The sequence below is a fragment of the Hydra vulgaris genome, chromosome 12 (assembly GCF_038396675.1).
Source record: "Hydra vulgaris chromosome 12, alternate assembly HydraT2T_AEP".
Lineage (NCBI taxonomy): Eukaryota > Metazoa > Cnidaria > Hydrozoa > Anthoathecata > Hydridae > Hydra > Hydra vulgaris.
The window spans coordinates 66,982,501-67,003,840 of record NC_088931.1 but is presented as its reverse complement, the minus strand read 5'-3'; the positions used below and the strand labels follow the sequence as shown (position 1 = coordinate 67,003,840).

General features: G+C 26.2%; 2 protein-coding genes across 2 annotated transcripts in view; both read left to right on the top strand.

The window, feature by feature from the left end:
- The first annotated feature begins 1,235 nt into the window (after positions 1-1,235).
- LOC100202888 (retinoid-inducible serine carboxypeptidase) lies at positions 1,236-2,915 on the top strand. Its single transcript, XM_065814201.1, has one exon. The coding sequence runs from the start codon at positions 1,479-1,481 to the stop codon at positions 2,787-2,789; it is 1,311 nt and encodes a 436-aa protein (XP_065670273.1). The 5' UTR covers positions 1,236-1,478; the 3' UTR covers positions 2,790-2,915.
- A 9,917-nt stretch (positions 2,916-12,832) lies between these two features.
- LOC101239600 (uncharacterized) overlaps positions 12,833-21,340 on the top strand; it is a 44,118-nt gene continuing 35,610 nt past the window's right edge. Inside the window, exon 1 of the mRNA XM_065814200.1 lies at positions 12,833-13,017. Within this exon, the coding sequence (XP_065670272.1) occupies positions 12,924-13,017 (94 nt within the window). The 5' untranslated portion in view covers positions 12,833-12,923. The remainder of the gene's footprint in view (positions 13,018-21,340) is intronic.

Genomic DNA, 21,340 nt, shown 5'->3' with positions numbered 1-21,340 from the left:
TTTTAGTAACTTATGCTATTAAGTGGTTATAATAAAGTTCAGTTTGAATAAAAGTAAGTTTAAATCAAATAAATTAGCATAATTTTTTTTTTAAAGAAACCTTTTTATCTTTAGATTTTTGTATCTTGCTCCCAATTATTTTTAGAAGAAAAGTTATGTTTGTTGTAATTGTGTTAATTTAAAAAAAAATTAATGATCTGGAGTGATGCTTTCTCCATTTTTTCTACATATACTTTTCTAGTGTGAATAAAATGGAATCAGATTTTATGTAGCCAAGTATACATTTAAAGAATAGTTTTTACATTCTTTATTTTAACAAAAACTAAATACTAAACATGAATTTTGTACTTACTAAATTTATTTATAAAAGCACAATTTCCATTAAAAAAATTCTAAAAATTCTCGCCAATTCTTTTTTTTGAAGTTGGCATAGCAACATATTTATTGCGGCTCTCCGACACGCGTTAGTAATTATATGCGGCACTCGCGTTAAAAATTCTGGCCAGCACTGATCTAGATCCAGATCAGATTAGGCGGATTGACCACTTAGTTCCAAACTACTTTAACTTTCGTTAGTAAAAGTGATTAAAAATACACACCTCGTACCGAGATTAGGTTAGGCAAAACTTATTTCGCCTTAAGCACGAAAAAGCCTCTATGCCTAATCATAGTTTGTAACACTTCCGTGTTTATCGTAGTTACTCCTCAGCAACGCCAAATCCACGAATAATAGAAATAGTCCGATGAAATTATAATTTCACGTAAAGCAAGTTAGATTTTAACAGCAATATAATATTTCTCTCTTGGCGGCCGCCTTATGTGCCGAACCCTAGATCCGCCCCTGGGCTTCGTGATAACATCTATATAATCTTCATGAAGTCCTTCCATTAATCTTTTATTTATATTCTGTGTATTGTGAAGAATTTTTATGGTAAATAAATAAAAAAAAATTTAAAAGACTATAAAGAGATTATGGAAGTAATTTGTCTGAAGTGAAAACTAATTTGAAAAATTCGATTTTAACATTTTTACTGTTTACGGAAATGTAAAGAGTCATTTTCTGAATATTTCAAAGTTAGAAATAAATAGACTTTTTTGACTAAAAAAGATATTTTCGGATTATAAATACTTAACAAAAATAAATAAAAAGAAACGATTCTATTGGATAATTTTAAGTAAAATTTTCAATAAAACGCAGATTTTCAAATTTCCACGCAGCCTGTTATTTTTGCAGATCTGTCATTTATTAAAAATTCAAAATCTTATTATAAACCATCCGTAAAAACGCTAAAAAACTAAACTAAAAAACAGTAAGAATGACATGGATTAACTTTGTTTATTGATTATAACTTGAATGACTATCACATGATGAATAGCATGACGCAACATATGCAAGCTATGTAAATAAATTGTAATAAGTTTAGTTCACTTATATTAAAATATATATAACTCTGAAGTTGTTTAATATTGTTATTAATATGATTTTCGCTTGTGCGATAGCTTACTTTAATTTTTTGTATGTGACTACTGTATTAACTGTTCCATTATCCTCTAACTCTGCTGAAGATTGGGGTTATTTCAATATTAGACAGGACGCTTACACATTTTGGTGGCTTTATTCTGCAGAGGATGTCGAAAAAAGTTTGTCATTACCTCTAGTGTTATGGCTTCAGGGCGGACCTGGTGCATCATCCACTGGTTTCGGAAATTTTATGGAAATTGGCCCGTTAGATAGTAACTTAAATCCAAGACAAAATACTTGGGTTAAAATATCAAATCTTCTGTTTGTTGATAACCCTGTTGGTGCTGGATTTAGTTATGTCACAAATCCTGATGCATATACAAGAAATGTAACTCAAATAGCTGAAGATCTTTACATTTTTCTTAAGTATTTTTTTAGCGAAAAACCTGAGTTTTCAACAGTTCCTTTTTACATAACATGTGAATCATATGGTGGAAAAATGACTTCAGCTTTTGGTGTTAGACTATTAGAAGGTATTAAAAACAAGGATATTATTTGTAACTTTCAAGGTGTAGCACTAGGCGATTCTTGGATTTCACCTGTGGACTCGGTTATGACTTGGGGACCATATTTATATCAGTACAATTTATTAGATGAAAAAGATTTACAAACTGTCATGGATATATCAAATAAAACAGCTCAAGCTGTGTTAGATAATAATTTTATTCTTGCGACAGATTTATGGTCAGAAACAGAAGAAGTCATTTCCTCATTAACTGATAATGTTAATGTTTACAATGTTTTACAACATAATGCTCCAGAACTGTTAACTAAATCTAATTCAAATAAATTTTATAATCGATATTTTGCAGTTTACTATCAAGATAACTTGAGTGATTTAATGAATGGAGCAATACGAAAAAAGCTGCGTGTAATTCCTGACTCAGTTACTTGGGGTGGTCAATCAAATGATGTATTTAAATACCAATCGGAAGATTTTATGAAACCTGTCATAAAAGCTGTTGATATTTTAATATCATCTGGAATAAAAGTTGTAGTTTATCAAGGGCAGCTGGATATGATTTGTGATACTCCAGGAGCTGAGTTATGGATCAAAAAACTACAGTGGAATAAATTAGAATCTTTTTTAAATCAGAAACGTATACCATTGTATGTCAAAGAAAAAGGATCAGACACTCAGGGTTTTTTGAAAAAGCTTGACAATTTTAGTCTTTATTATATTATGAATGCTGGTCACATGGTTCCGACAGATAATAGTGAAATGGCGTTAGAAATGTTGCAGCAAATTTTAAATGATGATAATTAATATTGTGATTTGTTTTTATCATAATTTCAATATATAACTTGTAGCTGTTTAATCACGAACATATTTAATTGAGTTACAAGATGTTATTTAGACCAAATACACTTTTGTAAATAGTAATTTTAATAATTAGATTTTATATATATATATATATATATATATATATATATATATATATATATATATATATATTATTTGTCCCCCTTCCCCAATAATTTTTCAAATAAATAATTTTGAAGAAATCGACTGAAAAAATGACCGAAAAAAAAGGTTCTTAAAACTATTTTGGGGTAGCACTGCCCCCCGAAATATAAATATACATATATATCTATATATATATCTATATATATATATATATATATATATATATATATATATATATATATATATATATATATATATATATATATATATATATGTATATATATATATATATATATATATATATATATATATATATATATATATATATATATATATATATATATATATATATATATACTTATAGGAAATTATTTTTTTAAATAATTTTCACGTTTCGATGTTTGAATATTATCTCAAAACATTAGGAAAATATTTCAAGTTTAGCCATGGTTATAGAGGCAAATCCAGACCATCTAGCCTGCGGTGACGATTTTTTTATTTTTATTTGGCGGATCAAGTGAAGGAAGGGGGCAATTATTTTGATTTAGCGGATCAAGTAAGGGACGTTGTCAGTTTTATGGTTTACAATTTTATTAAAATTTCATAGCATTTTTAAACAGCTTGCCTATTAGACACAATTTACTTCATTCTTTTTCAAACAACATGATGTGTTAAATATATAGATACAGTTGAACTTACTGTTAAAATGTCATTCAAATCCTTAAAAGATCTCAAAATATTTCGAATTGCAAAAAATATATTCGAAAAATATTCGAATTACAAGAGTTTTCAAGTTATAGTTATAGGAGTTCAATCCTAAATGTATAAACCGTTAAGGAACAGAAGATTTTTTTGATTTAAAAGATTTTTTTTTAGTTATAGGGTTCGAATTACAAGAGATATATGTTCGAATGGCAAGAGTTCAACTATACACAAATAAAATACTTTAAAAAAATCTAAGGTGGAGAGTGGGGCGATCACCCTTTACGGATCCGCCCGGTTTCAGAAAATGAGTTCTATAATAAAGCTGTGTTCTAAGAATAAAATGAGTTCTGTGATTAAAAAAAACCTTGTTTAAACCAATTGGATGTAGATTTATTTGATGTTATATTGAAAAAAATAAAAATTGTCAACCCAAAAGCTATTCCAAATAGTATAAAAAATTTACGCGACACTGTGCGGTTAGCAAATTATGCAAGACCTGTTAATTGTTAATATAATCATAAAGAGAGAGAGAAAAGTAACAGTTTCTCAGAGTATATATTGACGAAAATCTATCGTGGAGAAATCATATTGATATTACCTCCAATAAAATTGCAAAATGCATAAAATGCTAAAAGTTATAAAGCAAGAAATAAGTATATATAGTAATACATATTTATATAAAGTAAACGCCAGTTAATACAATTGATAAGGTTAACACAAACTAGGCAAATATATGGGGAAAAACTCAACCCAGAGTTACCGTTAGTATTAAGGTAATTTATTAAAATAATATAATCTATAATTTTTAATGTGCAATTTTGTTTACCTTCAGTGAAACTTATATAGTTTAATATAATGTTCTTCTCTAATTATTTTTATTTTCTCGTTATACTGCTTGTATACCTTTTAGTTTAGAACACTGTTTTTTAAAAACAAAACAAAAACTTGAAATTTAATATATACTTTGAATAATATTTTTTCAACAGCATATTCAATGTTCAACTGCTTTTTTATATACAACAACAACACAATAACACACTTTTTATACAAAATAAATTTCTTTTGCAAGGTTGATAACGTTTTTCTTATTAATTAATATCTTCATTGACGTCTGCCTGATTAAAGTCTTCGTTTTCACCATAAACTTCTTTGTACTTGTTAACTATTTTCATCATTTTCTGGAAAAGCTACCACCAGGATTCCTTTTCTTTTCAAGTAAATAAATCTACAACAATATCAATTGTACATAGTTAGGTACATATTTGCAAAAGAACTACTTAATAATCAGAAACTTAATTGAATTTACTTTTTAAAATAAAGATCTCTGTTGGCTAGTTACATATTGATCAGGCGAAAGTTTTTTCCTATGCTGCATGTAAACCTGCTCAGCGCTACAGATAAAATATTTATACAACAGTGCTTTTATTGATTTGAAATCTAAAGAAACTTCAAACTGGCAATGCCCAACTTTGAAATACAAAAATGTTCATGCAATATGGAGGTTTGTCTATTACAAAAACATTGTTAGAGAATGAAGAAATAGGCACATTTAGTTGTGAAGCAATTTTCATCTGCTAAACAAACGAGCTGCGAACTCTGTCCGACAATGTTAGTAATTTCGAAACTGAATAAAGATCGAATAGTAAAGACTCAGCATCTCTGAATATACAATATATTAGTTATAACTTAATGTTTTTTGATTTTTTCAAAAAAGAAAAACTCTGAAGCTCATCCAAAAATATAAATGAACCAGCAGTTCTTCCAGCACAATATGAATTTTCTAGAGTACGAATTTTCATCATTAAAAGAAGATAATCTACATGTGAATGCACAGATCTCCCAAGAATTAGTAGAAAATTGAAAATAAATAAGGTTAGTTACAATTTTGCTACATCCTCTACCCATCTCTGTATGCCAGAGATGTCTATGTACTGTGAGAAAAAGTTTACCACATCCTTACAATATATCGGTTTGCAGAAATAATCTTGAAACTGCACTGTATAGAGGTAAGATTCATGTACAAAGTTTAACCTAGGATCAAGAAAATGTAAAAGTAACATGAAGGTTCAGACAGTTGTTGATGTTAATTATATAATATTACATTTCAGATAGATAGCAAGTGGCTCAATAAAGCTAGCAAACAAAGAACCTAAACTTTTTTAACATTGAAATTACGAAGAAATAGGAGTCAAAAGCACCTTTTCTTAATAACAAGATGCCAGCTAATGAAGTCACAAGGTTTAAAACAATATTCGGATTAAGTGAAATCCAAAAAAACTGCTTGTAGTGTTCTTGGAACCTGGAAAAGGTTAAAGAAGTTTTTTGAATCCTACGTAATAAAAAACTTGTGGTTGAATACAGAGCTCTCGGTTGTTTCTTTGACGTTCCCAGTAGGCACGCGTTGTCCGGAGGACTTCCGTCAGACGTCTCACGGACGTTCAGACGTCCGTAAGACGTTTAACGGACGTCCCCCGGACGACGCATGCCCACTGGGTTGCAGAGCTTTAAATCGATAAGCAAAAATTTGTTTGAGCTAATCAATCAAACTTGTAGAAAATAAATAAATATCCCCATATTCAAAAAGGTTAATTTAAGTATTCTTGATTGTAAAGTAAATAAAACCAAGACCAAGTTTTCACACAAATAGGGTATAAAGCACGACAAGTTTAATGATGGAAAAGTCAAGAAACTTATAATTATAGCTATTGTTCAAAATGTCAAAGAAAATCACGACAACATCAAGTAGGTGATTTATTGAGGATTACAAAAAAAAAGGTGTTTTTAGCATTTGAATTAAAGCTTACTAATATTTATTTTGGCATTTCTCTACTCACCCCTTTCTCTACTCACCCCTGCAGTTGGTGCGAACTATCAAAGCAGGAAATGCAGGAAATTTTAATTTAGGTTTTTTTTAAGGACATTTGATATAATTAGAGATAATGCAGAACAGTACAAAAGAGCTAATGAAACTTACGGAAGAAAATTAAACTTTCTGCTGTAGCCTTCAAGAATTGTGTCTAAAATCCGTTGCTAGATCTACCAGATGATACACCTGTTTCGGAAACCCATTTTCCAATTAGGCTTCACCTATTTTGGAGAAATACAAGTTGTTTAAATAACATAGGTACAAAAAATGCTGTCCAAAACAGAAACATCAGTTTCCATGAATATGTGAAATAAAGCAATAGGGTTTGGTAAGCCAAAAATTGCACAGTAGCCAGTTTAAGGGAGGACAGTGTTCAAAGCTTCTGGAAAACATAGAAACATTTTAAAATGTTCTTAAATCCGAGTTTGATGTTGTACCTGAAAAATTAGGGAAGTAATGTGTGAATTTACAGTACTAAATAATGCAAAGAAAACAAAGGAAGACATAGATGGGGCTCTTATGGTAGCAAAAAATTAGGCAAAAATAAGTTAAATCCTTAATCACATAGTTTTTTGTTAAAAGGGTATAGGAGATTTCTATATCTTTGAACATGCACTCCGTCCATCAATTTATTCGACACGTTTAAAAAAACAAGTCCATATGCAAGATTTTAAAAATATAGTAATTCTAAAATGCCGCGTCGCACCACTTTATTTTCCTCACGATAGCCAAAATAAATTTATGGTTATGGTAACCAAACACGATTTGTATTTTATTGTTTAAAGAACATAGCCATTAACACAAAATTAAAAATCAAAAAATTTAATTATAGTTTTATAATATGTTATATATTTTATTTTATTATAATATAAATTTTTTTAAATTATATATAAAAAAATTAAAAAATTTTTTTTATTGGAAAATGAGAAATTTTTTAGATTAACCATTTTACCGTATTTAAAGCTGAACTCCAACTGTATTTGACTATATATTTTTTATAAATACAAATTACTGAAGTATAAGAAATAATAATATTTTGGATAACAAAAATCTCCAGCCCCATTAAATATTTTTGAACCTCTCTGGTTGGGAAGCACTGGCTTCTTATAAGCCAGCGCTTATTATTATAATTATTATTACGTTCTGAATGTCTTAATAAAATAATCATCATAAGGAGAGGGGCCAGTACATTTTTAACCTCTGCAGGGACCTGGGCTTATATAAAGTTTATACACATGACTCGATAAAAATTAACTTTTTATTATTATTCAAGATAGTTTACTCTACCACTAAGAAATAATAATATAAAGCTGCTTTACGATGTCTTTGTATATTTTATTAAACATTTCATACTTTAATCGTTGAAATAACCATATTTAGTATATTGTCTTTCAAAATTGGTGGATGTTAACAATAATTAGCTATTATTAACTTGTATTTTTGTTTATTTTATTTGTGTATCTTGATTTATAGTGAGGCCCTGGACCTTCAGACATAGCAAGGGTCTGGCGGAGAAATCCCGCCAACCTCCCTCGCTAGTCTAATCCTGTTAATCGGTAACAAACCCCTAGAAAAAATCTTGGTTTTTGATCTGAGTAAGCTTCTGAAACCGTTCTTTATGACTTCAAATAGTTCTATGAGCGAGAACACAAAGCTCTAATTATCATAATCAAAACTGTGGAGATCAGTTATTGTTTAAAATAGTAGACATGCACATTTTTAAATTTATTTGGAGACATTTAAGGCTCGCATATACTATTATAAACCTTTTATTTCACTTTTATCTTTTATTTGTCATTCACATGTATGAAAATATATTATACTCAAAAATCTCAATATCGTTTCATATGTCAAAGTAAATAATTAAACTTAATTTAAAATAAAAATAATCTATAATTTTCAAACAACCTTATAAAGACCTTACACAAGGTATCAATATGGTTTTTTCACATCACAGTGTAAAATTATTTTAAAATGTTTCTCAAAATATTTATTTTTACAATTTGTCCAATAACTCGGTAACTATTATTGATATGAGAACGTATTATCAAATAAACGCTCTGTTTATTGTAAATATTTTGAGACTTATTTTTAAAGTTTGTGATAATCTTGAAAAAACTTATGGTTGAGTAAAATATTTATAGCACATATAAGTAAAAATTTTGCACTTTAGTGTTTTTTCAAAAACGTATTTATTATCTTAGACCCCTGACAAAAATTTTCAAAAGTGTTATATTCTGAATGTAGATATCAACACAACCCCAAAAAAGTATGACATGACCCTAGAACATTTTTTTTGGCTTGAACCTACTTCCACTAGTGTGAGTGAATGTTTTTGTACTTTTTAGCTATGCTAAATTTCTTAAAAATTAAAAAAAATTCTTATTTTTTAAACTCGGATTCCGAGTGAACGAAACATTTTTAAATTTATTTTCTCCGACAGGTTTACTCTATATTTTGATCAATATATCAAAAATTTAAGCAAACTTAAAATCGCTTTCACTGACTGTCTGATATTTTCAAAAAAAGGCTTTTAAAAGTTTCGCTACGTTTTTTTTTAAAAAGCTTTATCTTACCTATTTTAAAATGATTTTTAATATAAATAATATTTTTTATCTTACGAATTGAAAAAATAAATAAATAAATACGCAGATTAATCATACAAAAATATTATACTTTTATAATTATTTAAGTAGAATAAAATTAGTTACGATGTTTTATTGAGTAAAAACAACATACTGAAACGTACTTAAGATAAATACAGACGGCTCAGTCAAGATAAAAACATATCTCATTACCAAGCCTTGGAGATTGATAGCAAGAGAAATTATCGTTTCCCTAAAAAGTAAAAATCTGTACAAGATATAAAGTAAAAATTTTTTAAAAATATCAAAAAAATGTTGCACAATCCACTTCATCAATCATTCTTTAATTTTTACTTTTTTTAAAGTTATTATTAAGTTAAAAATGATTATTATTAAGATGAAATTATTATTAAGTTAAAATTATCATTAAATTTCATAACATTACTATTAACTCTTAAGTTAATGTAGAGAACAAATTTAAAATAATTAAAATAGTAAAAAAACATTTTATTGGAAAGCGAACTTTCTTGATTTTCAGATCAGGGTAGATTTGGGTAATATGAGCACCTTGGTAATATGAGCATACTTAAAGATTTCTTAGATGTAAGCAGTGAAGTTAAAGTTGCTTTGTATTTTTTGAATCAACTTTATGTGGCGATAACAGAAATCGGTACAATTAGCGTAAATTTATATGCAGTAATTGGCGACTATCACTTAATTTAAAACGCTGTTAAACTTTTTGCGTTGTTAAAATGGTATCATCACAAATGAATAATTCTGTGGCGCGAAATTTTGGTGCTAAAATAATGAAGTTAATTTTTTCATAAAGAAAAATATGTTAGCTAAAAATCCAATCCATTTTTGTTTGAAAAACAATGCATAGAAACATTTAGTTTTGACTTTATTTAAAGATGTCATTTTTGTGTAATATGAACATTAGGGTTATGACTTTTTTTCAACCCGATGCTCCTGTACTGTAATTTGATGAACTTTTACCTAAAAAGCACGAAACGAACTGTTATTTGCATATCTTTTGAAAAAAGTTCACCCCGCCATTAAAATTTTAGGTAAAAGTTCATCAAACTACAGTACAGGAGCATCAGGTTGAAAAAAAGTCATAACCCTAATGAACATGCTCAGATTACCCAGTGTTTTTCATTAGTGGTTTTAATTGTTTTAATTTAATTAGTGGTTTTAACTTAATAAAAGCAGTGGTTTTAACTGTTTTTTGAATAAAAACAAACATTATAAAAATTTTAATATTTTATTAATACTAAATATTTTTCTGTAATTTAAATTCAAAAAATTTGAATTTTTATCGCTCGAAGGTTTGAGTTAATAAAATTAAAACAATAAAGAACTTTTTTTTTGTTGTTGCGCAAAACAGTAGAATTGTTTCAACAAAAAGTGGTTTTAAATTTGATCTTTTGATGATACGTTTTGCTTATAACGAATCATTATATTCCATAAATTAGTTCTGATTGTCAGGTTGGTATTTTTTTATTTAATGTTATTTTTTGGAAATAATTTAAAATGCTCATATTATCAAGTGGTCTGGGTAATATGAGCACTTTTGCTACTTTTTTAAACCTCTCTGTTTTTAAAAAAAACATCAGTAGATCATAAGTAGGGATCCAAATAATTGTTTATTTGCAAAAGTTTTGGATCCAGCATAATTATTTTTGAAAATATTCCAATTTTCGCTTAAGGTGCTCATTTAACCTTAATCTACCCTAATTCAGAAAAATATATAGATAACGCATCATATCAACTTTGATTACAAGCTCCACATTCTTTACGTTATATCTTAATGTAAGTTATAGTATTTACGTGCTAACTAAAGTTTGAATCGTTTTTAATTTTTTTAATCTTGTGACAAAAACAGCTAGAATTTTTTAAAGATTTTTCAACCAATTTTAAAGAAAAAGTACATAAAGTAAAATAAATAAATTATTTAAAACCATGGTTGTCAAAGTAACTAAATTTTTTAAATATTTAATTATGTAAAAAAAATAAAAACTCAAATCAAAATACCAGCAGTTATTCAGTGGCGGATTATAACTGAGGCAATTGAGGCACGTGCCTCTGGCCCCCGAATTTACTGGCCCCAAAAATTTATTAACACACTTTTTGAAAAAGCACGTTTTTTTAGTATTTAAAATCATATGCCATAGGAAAGAACAAGAAAACAAGAACAATTTTTGATGAGTTGACTTAGTTGAGAGTTGAAATTTGCTTGAAATATTGAAAACATGAGCCTTAACACCATTGGTGTTAAAGCTCATACTTTATGTGTTTGTGGATATGCTATTGACACACCTTTCTTTGCTCATTCATTAAATTTAGTTGGCAAAAATGCTGTTGGTTGCTGTATTGCAGCAGTTGGTTTTATTTGATATTATGTAACGGATCTACACATTCTTTAGTGTCTTCACTTATCAATGGACAATCCTGACAAAAGCGCTAGCCAAATGACAAGACACCAGCGCCTATAAGACACACGTTGATCAGCACATGTTGATGCAACAAGTGCTTTGCGGAAGGGTTACAAGAATACTCAATCTGCTCTAGATGCCATTGCAACTGATGAACTCACAAAAAGTAAAACTCGACAAATGGCGCTTGGACTAGCAAAACGTTTTGATGAATCGGAAACTGGTACTTTGATTGTCTTTTGGGACACGATACTGCAAAGATTCAATAAAAGAAGTCTAGCTTTACAAGGTATCACTTTAGATTTGAATAAAACTGTTAGTTTGTTGCATTCATTGTCTGAGTATGTTTAATCGTTGAGATATTCGACAAAATTAAATAAATTTGAGAAGTATGGAAAAGAGTTGTCCTAATGTGAAGTATATAAAAAAGAAGTCATAAGAATCAGAAAAAGAAAGCAGCAGTTCAATGAAGGTACTTCTGAAGAAGTTTTTTATTGATTAGTTAAAAGCAACGTTGACTCACATATCTGCCGCATATTCAGATGACTCAGCAGATTTGGGTTCAAAAACAATTTGCAAACATTGACTCGTATGGAAGTGATAAAATATTGTGATACTTTGGCAGCACATTACTCCAATGAAATTGAAGTCAGCCTGGAAGAGGAAATGGTTCAATTTGGTCTTACGCAGTCACACAAATGAACTCTGGTGAACAAAAACAAGCAAGGAGTTGTTGATGCACCATATTTTGCTCAATGATTGTTTAGTAGAAACTTTTCCGAATGTTGCAGAAGCTTTTAGAATTTACCTCAACCTAATGGTGGCAAATTGTACAGGAGAAAGAAGGTTTTTGCAATTAAAATGTATAAAAAATGAATGTATATAAAAACTACAACTAATCAAGAGGGGCTCGACGTGCTTTCTTTGATGTGGATTGAAAGTGAGGTAACCAGAATACACTCATTGGTTGAACAATTTGCCTGACAAAAATCCAGAAAATGTCACTTAAATTTTTAAATGACTGAATTATTAAATGCTACATGCTTTTCACTTTTTCTTTAGTCAAAATGGCCCCCAAATGATTTTTGCGCCTCTGGCCCCAGGTATCCTTAATCGGCCCCTGATGTTATTATAAAGGTTTAAATACTTTAGTCGATTGCACACAACATCGTATTGCTTAAGATCAGTAACAGATCTGACTGTCAACGTATGTTGAATTGAGTGAATGAATTGAGTAAGAGAATGTTGTGTGTCTGAATATCTACTCCTACTTTTTCGGGTCGCTGTCAAGACTTATAGAAAGAAAACATTTGCGGCCCTTAGAGTATTATAAAACCGTAAGTGGGTAGCCGTGTTTAAGGAAGAGAGCTTTATACGAAGGTTACTTCCTTAGCTAGGTGGCATGGTTTTAGCTCGCCATGTTGTGCGTGTGTTTAACAGAACACGAAGCTATTTTCCTACTGGAAAACTTATATATGGGTTTTCACAAAAAAAAGGTATATCCTTGTTCCAGAAAAATAATATTTGTGATATTGGTGATTAAAATGTTTAGAATTTCATGGACATGACCATTAAATTCAGAAAATAAAAAACAAATTCTAATTTAAATCTATTTCTATGTTGTTGTTTTTTCCATTTTTTTGGGGTTAAACGTTCCCATAATCTTCGGATTCATATTATTATTATAATGCTGGACTGACTATTGCCAAGTATTCTTTTTTTATTCTAAATTAGACTTTATAACTATTACCAATATCCTGCATTATTGCTTTCATGTTATTTACAATATTACTAATATAATATGATCGAGACGGGTTTTAAAAGCACTATAATATCTTATTTTCATAAAAGCAATCAAGATAATGTGTAGCTAAGAAAGGAAATAAATGTAATACAAATTGCCTATGTTTTGTGTTTTTTTAATCAAAAATAACAATTCGACTGATGGCATATGATTTTTTTTTATGCAAAATTATTGATTGATATAAAAGGACCATTTTTTATTATCTATTCAATTTTAAAGCCTTCTAAAGTTAAGTCTATGTTTTGGTTTAATGTTTAGCTTTGTTTATCGTCTTTTTACAAATGTTATATATATATATATATATATATATATATATATATATATATATATATATATATATATATATATATATATATATATATCTTAAATTAAGTGTTTAGCCTGTTGCTTGGAGCTTTTAATACATACATTGACTTAAAAATAGCTAGAAAATGCAAAGGAGTGCCACAACATCAACTAAGGATTTGGATGGAGCAGCAACCTTTTTTTTTGTTGCTATTATTCTTTTTCTAAAATGCTGTATGGAATAAAGTAACCAAAAAAAAGTTGAGCAGTTTAATAACATAAATATTTATTATAAATTTTATAATTATTATTGTTAATTTTTTATGATAAATAATAACTATTATTATTGTAAATATAAAAATGATCATTATAAATAATTATTATTATCATTTATTATTATTATTTTATTGAAATGCATTTTCACACCCTTCTCTATTTTTTAAAAACGAAAAATTAAACAATTTTAGGCCACTTAACTGTAGGATTACCTATAAATATATACACACACACACACACATATATATATATATATATGTATATATATATGTATGTATATATATATATATGTATATATATATATCTATATATATCTATATATATATATATATATATATATATATATATATATATATATATATATATATATATATATATATATGTATATATATTATATATATATATATATATATATATATATATATATATATATATATATATATATATATATATATATATATATATATATATATATATATATATATATATATATATATAGGTAATCCTACATTTATAATTATATACAATTATATAGATATATAATAAAGTATCCTATATAAAACAGGATATATATGAGAGTGGTGGTCGTAATATTTGACACTCTTTAAGCTATTAAAAATGAACCGAAAATGGAAATGACTTGAAACTTTCTAGAAATGTGAAATATTATCATATAATTTAGTATGTAAAAGTTACAGAATAGTTTTAATTCTAAAATGTTTTTCAAAAATTAACTCCATGTAGCATGACGGTCGTAACGATTACTTTTAGCAATTCTGAACTAAACAACTTTGTCAGACTAAATGGCATGGTAAAAAAAAAAGCATTTGGTGTGTGTATTTAGCACATATTGATGCTATTATATGCTGAGTTTCATTGTTTTTACTTAAAGTATTATAAGTATTTTTATATTTTTTTTGTCGTAGGGTCATATTAAAAAATTAATGTTTAAAACAAAAACCAAAAAAAAAAAAACCAAAAAAAAAACCAAAAAAAAAAAACCAAAAAAAAAATTAATGTTTAAAACAACAAATAAAACAACACAATCAATGATGTAAGAAATATTATATTAAGTTTAAAAAATGCACTATAGCATTATCAAACTTCTTAATTATGGATATACAATAATATTTTTAACGCTACACGTTTATTCTACCCTTACAACTGTAAAACCATGATATGGCATGATAAAATAATTTTTTTTAAATAATTTTTTGCTTTGAAATATTTAAAATAGTTATAAAAAAGAGTTATAGACTTAAGTTTGTGTTTCATAGCTTTTTTGCTTTTTTTTTTCTCTTTCTTGCAGAATTGCCCGTTTATATATATATATATATATATATATATATATATATATATATATATATATATATATATATATATATATATATATATATAATAAATTTAACATTTTTTGTAGTAAGTTTAATGCATTCTTTTTCTGTTAACTTTGAAAATAATACTTTGATAATTTTTAAATCCAGATGGAATTTCCTAAGCATTCAGGAAAAATATTATCTAAATTATGAAAGCAAAAGTCATTATATCATTATTGTTTTTATTTTAATTAAATTGGATAAATTAACATAAAATAAATGAATCAAATTTAGTAATTGTCTAATTTTTTAGAAGAATTTAAAATGTGTGTAAATTGTTATAATTTCTGTGTGTTGAAAAAGTGTATGGAGTTACTACATAGAATGTTAAATTTATTATTATTATTATTATTATTATTATTATATATATATATATATATATATATATATATATATATATATATATATATATATATATATATATATATATATATATATATATATATATATATATATATATATATATATATATATATATATATGTATATATATATGGGCACTTCTGCAAGAAAGAGAAAAAAAAAAAGCAAAAAAGTGTGTGGGATTGTTCCAGGCTACACTATATAAATATGTCCCGAGTTGCACTATATTTTGTATGTTCATGCTCATATCAAATGAGGGTGTTTTGCAAAGAATTGCGGTGCTTAGAGGTTGGGAACAAAAAAACTCTAATTTTTGGGCCCATCTGGCCCTTAATACGAGAGCAACGAGTTTATAAATTATTTGCTATACTATTTTTATCTAAATTTTTATTCATCAATAAATTTCATGCAATAATTTTTTAGTGTTCAGTTTTTATGACCCTGCAAAGTTTAGAACCCCCTGAAATTGAGGGGGTTAAAACTTGAAATGGTCATAAAAACTGAACAATAAGAAATTATCACATGAAATTTGAAATTTATTGATAAATATAAATTTAGATAAAAATAGTAGAGAAAATATTTTATAAACTCTTGCTCCCATGTTAAGAGCTGGTTGGGTCCAAAAATTAGGGTTTTTTGTTCCCAAGCTCCAATCACTGCTATTCTTTGCAAAACATTCTCATTTGACTTGAGCATTAACATACAAAAGTTTGGAGTTTGCACAATGCCTGTAAGTGTCCAAACTCAAACATCTAAAAATCCAGTGTACACCTCTGATATATATATATATATATATATATATATATATATATATGTATGTATACATATCAATGGTTAAACTACAACACCACGTATCTCAAAATTTGGCTGTTTTGAGTTAAGTAGTGAATAAGAAACTATGGCCAATTCTACACCTGATTCTAACAACATTTATGTTAAATAATACCAGGAAAAGTGTTTAAATTAGGTAAATTTGTTTCCTGTATCTTGTTAGTTGGCAGAACTAATTTCTAACACCACATATCATGAATTGTTTACATTGAAAACATGTGACAATATTAACCAGCTGGTTCATTTCAGGTAATTATTGTTTAATTTGTTAACTGTAACGCAGTTAAGTTAATTGATTACTAGCTTAGAAGTATAATCAATAGTTTTGAAGTATTCACCTGTTGTTTACTATAGAAAAATTGCCTGTAAAATAAATTTTCAAGATACGTGTTATTACAGTTTACTTATTTATCAAAATTATCATAAAAATACATAAAAAATGCATTTTTTTGTTTTTTGTTAAAAAACGTAATTTTTCATGTAATAAAACCAAAAATAACAATTCTATATTTGAAATCTATATTATTTTTGAAATTTTTATATAATTTCGCTTTATTTGAGTACTAGGTTGACATATTTTTGAAAATTTTTTTTTGAAAATATTAGGGACCCATTCAATATTCGAGGGTCTTGAAGGACCCCTTAAAATATTTTTTATTCAAAAAAATTTTAATTCTATAAAATTTTAAAAATTTTAAATTTTTAATATATATGTATGTATGTATATATATACATATATATATATATATATATATATATATATATATATATATATATATATAGATATATATATATATATATATATATATATATATATATAGATATATATATATATATACACATATTTATATATATATATATATAAATATATATATATATATATATATATACACATACATACATACATATATATTAAGCCTTCCCGGGAAACGCGTGCGGTCGCACACCTTGTATGTCCATACAAGGTGTGCGACTATTTTTTTTAAACAACTTGACCACGTTTTTATATAGCAAGCATTTCAAGAATTTTCAGTAAAACAAAACAATAAGAAACTAGAGAAATAAACAGCAATACTTGAAGAAAAGAACCAAAATAGAAAAAAGAAGCGAAAATAGAAAATCTAAATAAAATAAGCTAAAAAAAATTAATATTAAAAAAAAAAATTATTGTCAAAAAAATAGTTTACCTAAATGTTTTACTCTTTTTGTTTTCTTATTTTTTAGGCGTTTGTTATTTTCCACTACTATAAAGGAAAGCATATATCAAAACATTCAACATCAACAAAATAACTGTAGATACTTTTTACAGAAATCTTAACTCTATCTAAGATCTTAGAAATGCTACCGTGTCAGAAAGTTTTAATGTTAATTTCCTTACTTTCAATATGTTTTGGATTAAGTTTTAGATTAAGAAACACGGACAATTTTTAAGTTTGTTTTTTAAATATCATTGCTAATCATTACTATTTTTATCAATGCACAGGAAAGCTAGAAACTTTATTACCATTTATTTGTAAAAAAAAAATATTTTTTTTTGAACAAGTTTTTTCATGTAAAAAAATGAAATGATGCTGCAAAATTTTGTGGACTTAATAAAATTTTTAGGAGCCTATTTAAACCTTTTTTTACCGGTTTTTAAATTCATTTTTTTAAACAGTGCAATCGTTATGTTCATAATCTCTAGTAATTCGTAAAAACATTGAAAATTGGGCAATATAAAAGATACAATTTCAGACATGCATCAAATCCGGTAAATACATTTATTAAAGAAACTATGATATTCTTTTATTTAACTTATTTTATCATTAACAAAATTTATTAATCAAATAATATTTTTTACAAATAAATAACAATTTATTTACTTATTTTCCTATTATATAAGTATTGAGAAAAAACGTCAAATATAGCAAAAACTGTTTTAAAAGCGAAGAGATGTAAAAACAAATAAACGTAATAAACGTAAGAAAGAAAAAATTAGCAAAACTTTTTATAGTTCTAGCATACATAGCAAATTTGTTTCTTAATTTTATAGACATATAAATTGCATATCAAATCATTCAATTGTTGTTAAATTGTTATAAAAGTTTTTTTCAACAGCAACTCTAAAAAAAAGAATACAAAAGTTATAAAAATTTTATAAAAAAAAATATTTTTATTTACTTTTTTTAATTATTAAATTTTCTAGTTTATTTATTTAAACTTGATATTTCGTAACAATTTTGTTTCCTTTTTTTAGGATTGTTTTATTTTTTCTTAGTAGATAAGTTTAGCTTTTTGTCACAAATTATTGAAATGCTTTATAAGTTAAAAAGATGCTAACTGCTGTGGTTAGTTTGTTTTAAAAAAAATACTTTAAACGTGGACAAACAAGGCGTGCAACTGCACGTGCTTCCCAGGAAGGTTTGATATATATATATAGCAGCCGTGGCGCAGTGGTACCGCACTTGCCTCAGAAACCAAGGATTCATGGTTCAAGCCCCATCTCTGGGCAAGTTTTGTGACATTGGTTAGGAAAGAGGTGTGAACTTCCTATTAAATGCTCATCCGCGGTGCTCTGTGATAAGACCGTAAGGACTTCTTGGGGCACCTAAATAAAACTAAAAAAAAAAGTATATATTTATTTATTATATATAAATGTATACTATATATAAGTATATAGATTTTATTATTATATGTGTATCTGTGTAAGTTATAGTTAATATTAGGGGAAGGGGTACAAGCAGATATATTTCAAAATTGTTGTTTTTTGGACCACCTTTACATTCTCCTTCGTTTTAAATTTAATGCCAGCACACAAAAATGCTCTGGCAAGATGGTCATTATTAGGCTATTGTGTGCAGTTTAATTTAAATTAAGAAAAAAAAAATGATAAAAAAAGGCTTTAGATAAGCAATCTTTTTTTTTTCATTATTCTTTGTTTTTACTTTTTTTGAAAAAGCTGTATACTATAAAGATAAATAAAAATATTAAGCAGTTGCTGATTTATATATGCTATAGTAGATATATATTTATATACAGCCCTCAAAATTAGAAAAAATGAAGTCAGCAATTTTTTGCCCTGACTTTAAACTAAAAAGAGTTTTGCAAAATATAATTTGACAAATAATCAGGATGTAACTTGAAAAATTTACTAAAATTTCATAAAATCATTTAAATTTTGAAAATGTGTTTTAAATACTTTTATTGTTTACAGTATGCTACTTTAATTCACTTCGCTAAAAAATATTTTGTATGACATAAACTCTATCTATTAATTGTTTACTTTAGAATTCTTTCATTTTAATGGTGGTAAAAATTATTTTTTTCATAAAGTTCTTACTTCATTGTTTTTTTAGCAAAGATATTTATTACATTTTTTTAGTAATAATATCATAATATATAATAGTTGCTGCACTTAACTAAGAACATTTTTTCTTTAAACTGTTCTTAGTAACTTTGATTATCATTTTTTAAAATCTTTTTTATTTACTTTCTTTAAGTTTTTGCATTAAACTGCAATAAATAAATTAATTAATTTATAGCTAAATTTAAAATCACTAATTGCACGTTTGGACTTTTTTTTTATAATAGGATTTTAAATATATACATATAATGCTCGAATTAAGTGATCACGAATTGCAACATCTGGAAATATTTCTTAATTTGTGCAGTAATTTAAAAATCAACCAATTAAAAATTTTGCTAAAGCTATTTGCTCATTGTATGAAACGTTAAAATTGATTTTTGTTGAGGGGAAAAGTTTGAGGAGTTATTTATTTAAAAAATTAAATGTTTGAGTTAAAAATTAATCAATTTATAATAAATATAATAATAAAAATTATATATTTTAATTATTATATTTATTAAGTTATTAGAGTTTTTTTGTTTTGTTTTAAAATAACTATAAAAAGTTTAAGTTAGTTTTTATTTTTGAACTTCTTTTGACTTTTTGACTGAATTTTGTATATTTTGTACAAGAAAAAGTTACAAGCATTTAGTTTATAAGAAAATATTGATTTAGATTTTAATACAATATAAAAGTATTTTATATCTTATTTCACAATTTCTTTTATATAAAATATTTGATCATCGCTAAATTCTTTTAGACTGTTGTGATTGGCAGTTTTTTTTTAAAATAATTATCTCGTACTTTCATTTTCTAGTTTTATCTGATGATTTATAAAAAAGTTAAAATAATAAAGTTGAAATCATAATTTTTAATAAATAATAAAAAAAATAGTAAAAATATAATAAGATTTTATGTCACAGTTCAAGATCAATATAATTATTTTTTATTGAATAACATCTATTGAGTTCAGTAATAAAAACAGAGTTTATGATTTTTAAAAAGCTAAACATTAAGTAATTAGCAATTTTTTAAATGATTTTAATTAGTAGAGATCTAAAATGTGAGATTTTTTTCACATTTTAGATCACTGCTAATTAAAATCATTCAAACCAATCACTGAACAATAAAAGTCAAACAACTTTGTTATTTTTAAAAATTTTTAAACTTTTTTTTTTATTAAGATAAAAAGTACCAAAAAGCACATTTATTATTATCTATTTGAAATATGAAAAATAAAAAAATAAAAAAAAGATTGGTTTTGGCAAAAATTCTGTTAAAACCAATCAATATAATATATATGCATATATTTATATATTTTTTATATAGCATACAGACATATGTTATATTTTATTTATATAGCATACAGAAATAATAAAATAACAATAAAATCTGAACCCATTACAAATTTTTTTGGCTAACATGTTTTATTGCAGAGCCAAGTATTGCAATTTGGATTTTTGCATGACATCATGTCTGAATGTAATTACTTTTTTTACACTTTCTGCATTTAATAACTTTTCTTCTTTTGGCTGAAGGTGATGTAATCGGTTCTATATT

Bases quoted from the DNA above. Each gene is read 5' to 3' on its own strand.
- LOC100202888 (XM_065814201.1), top strand. From the start codon at position 1,479: ATGATTTTCGCTTGTGCGATAGCTTACTTTAATTTTTTGTATGTGACT.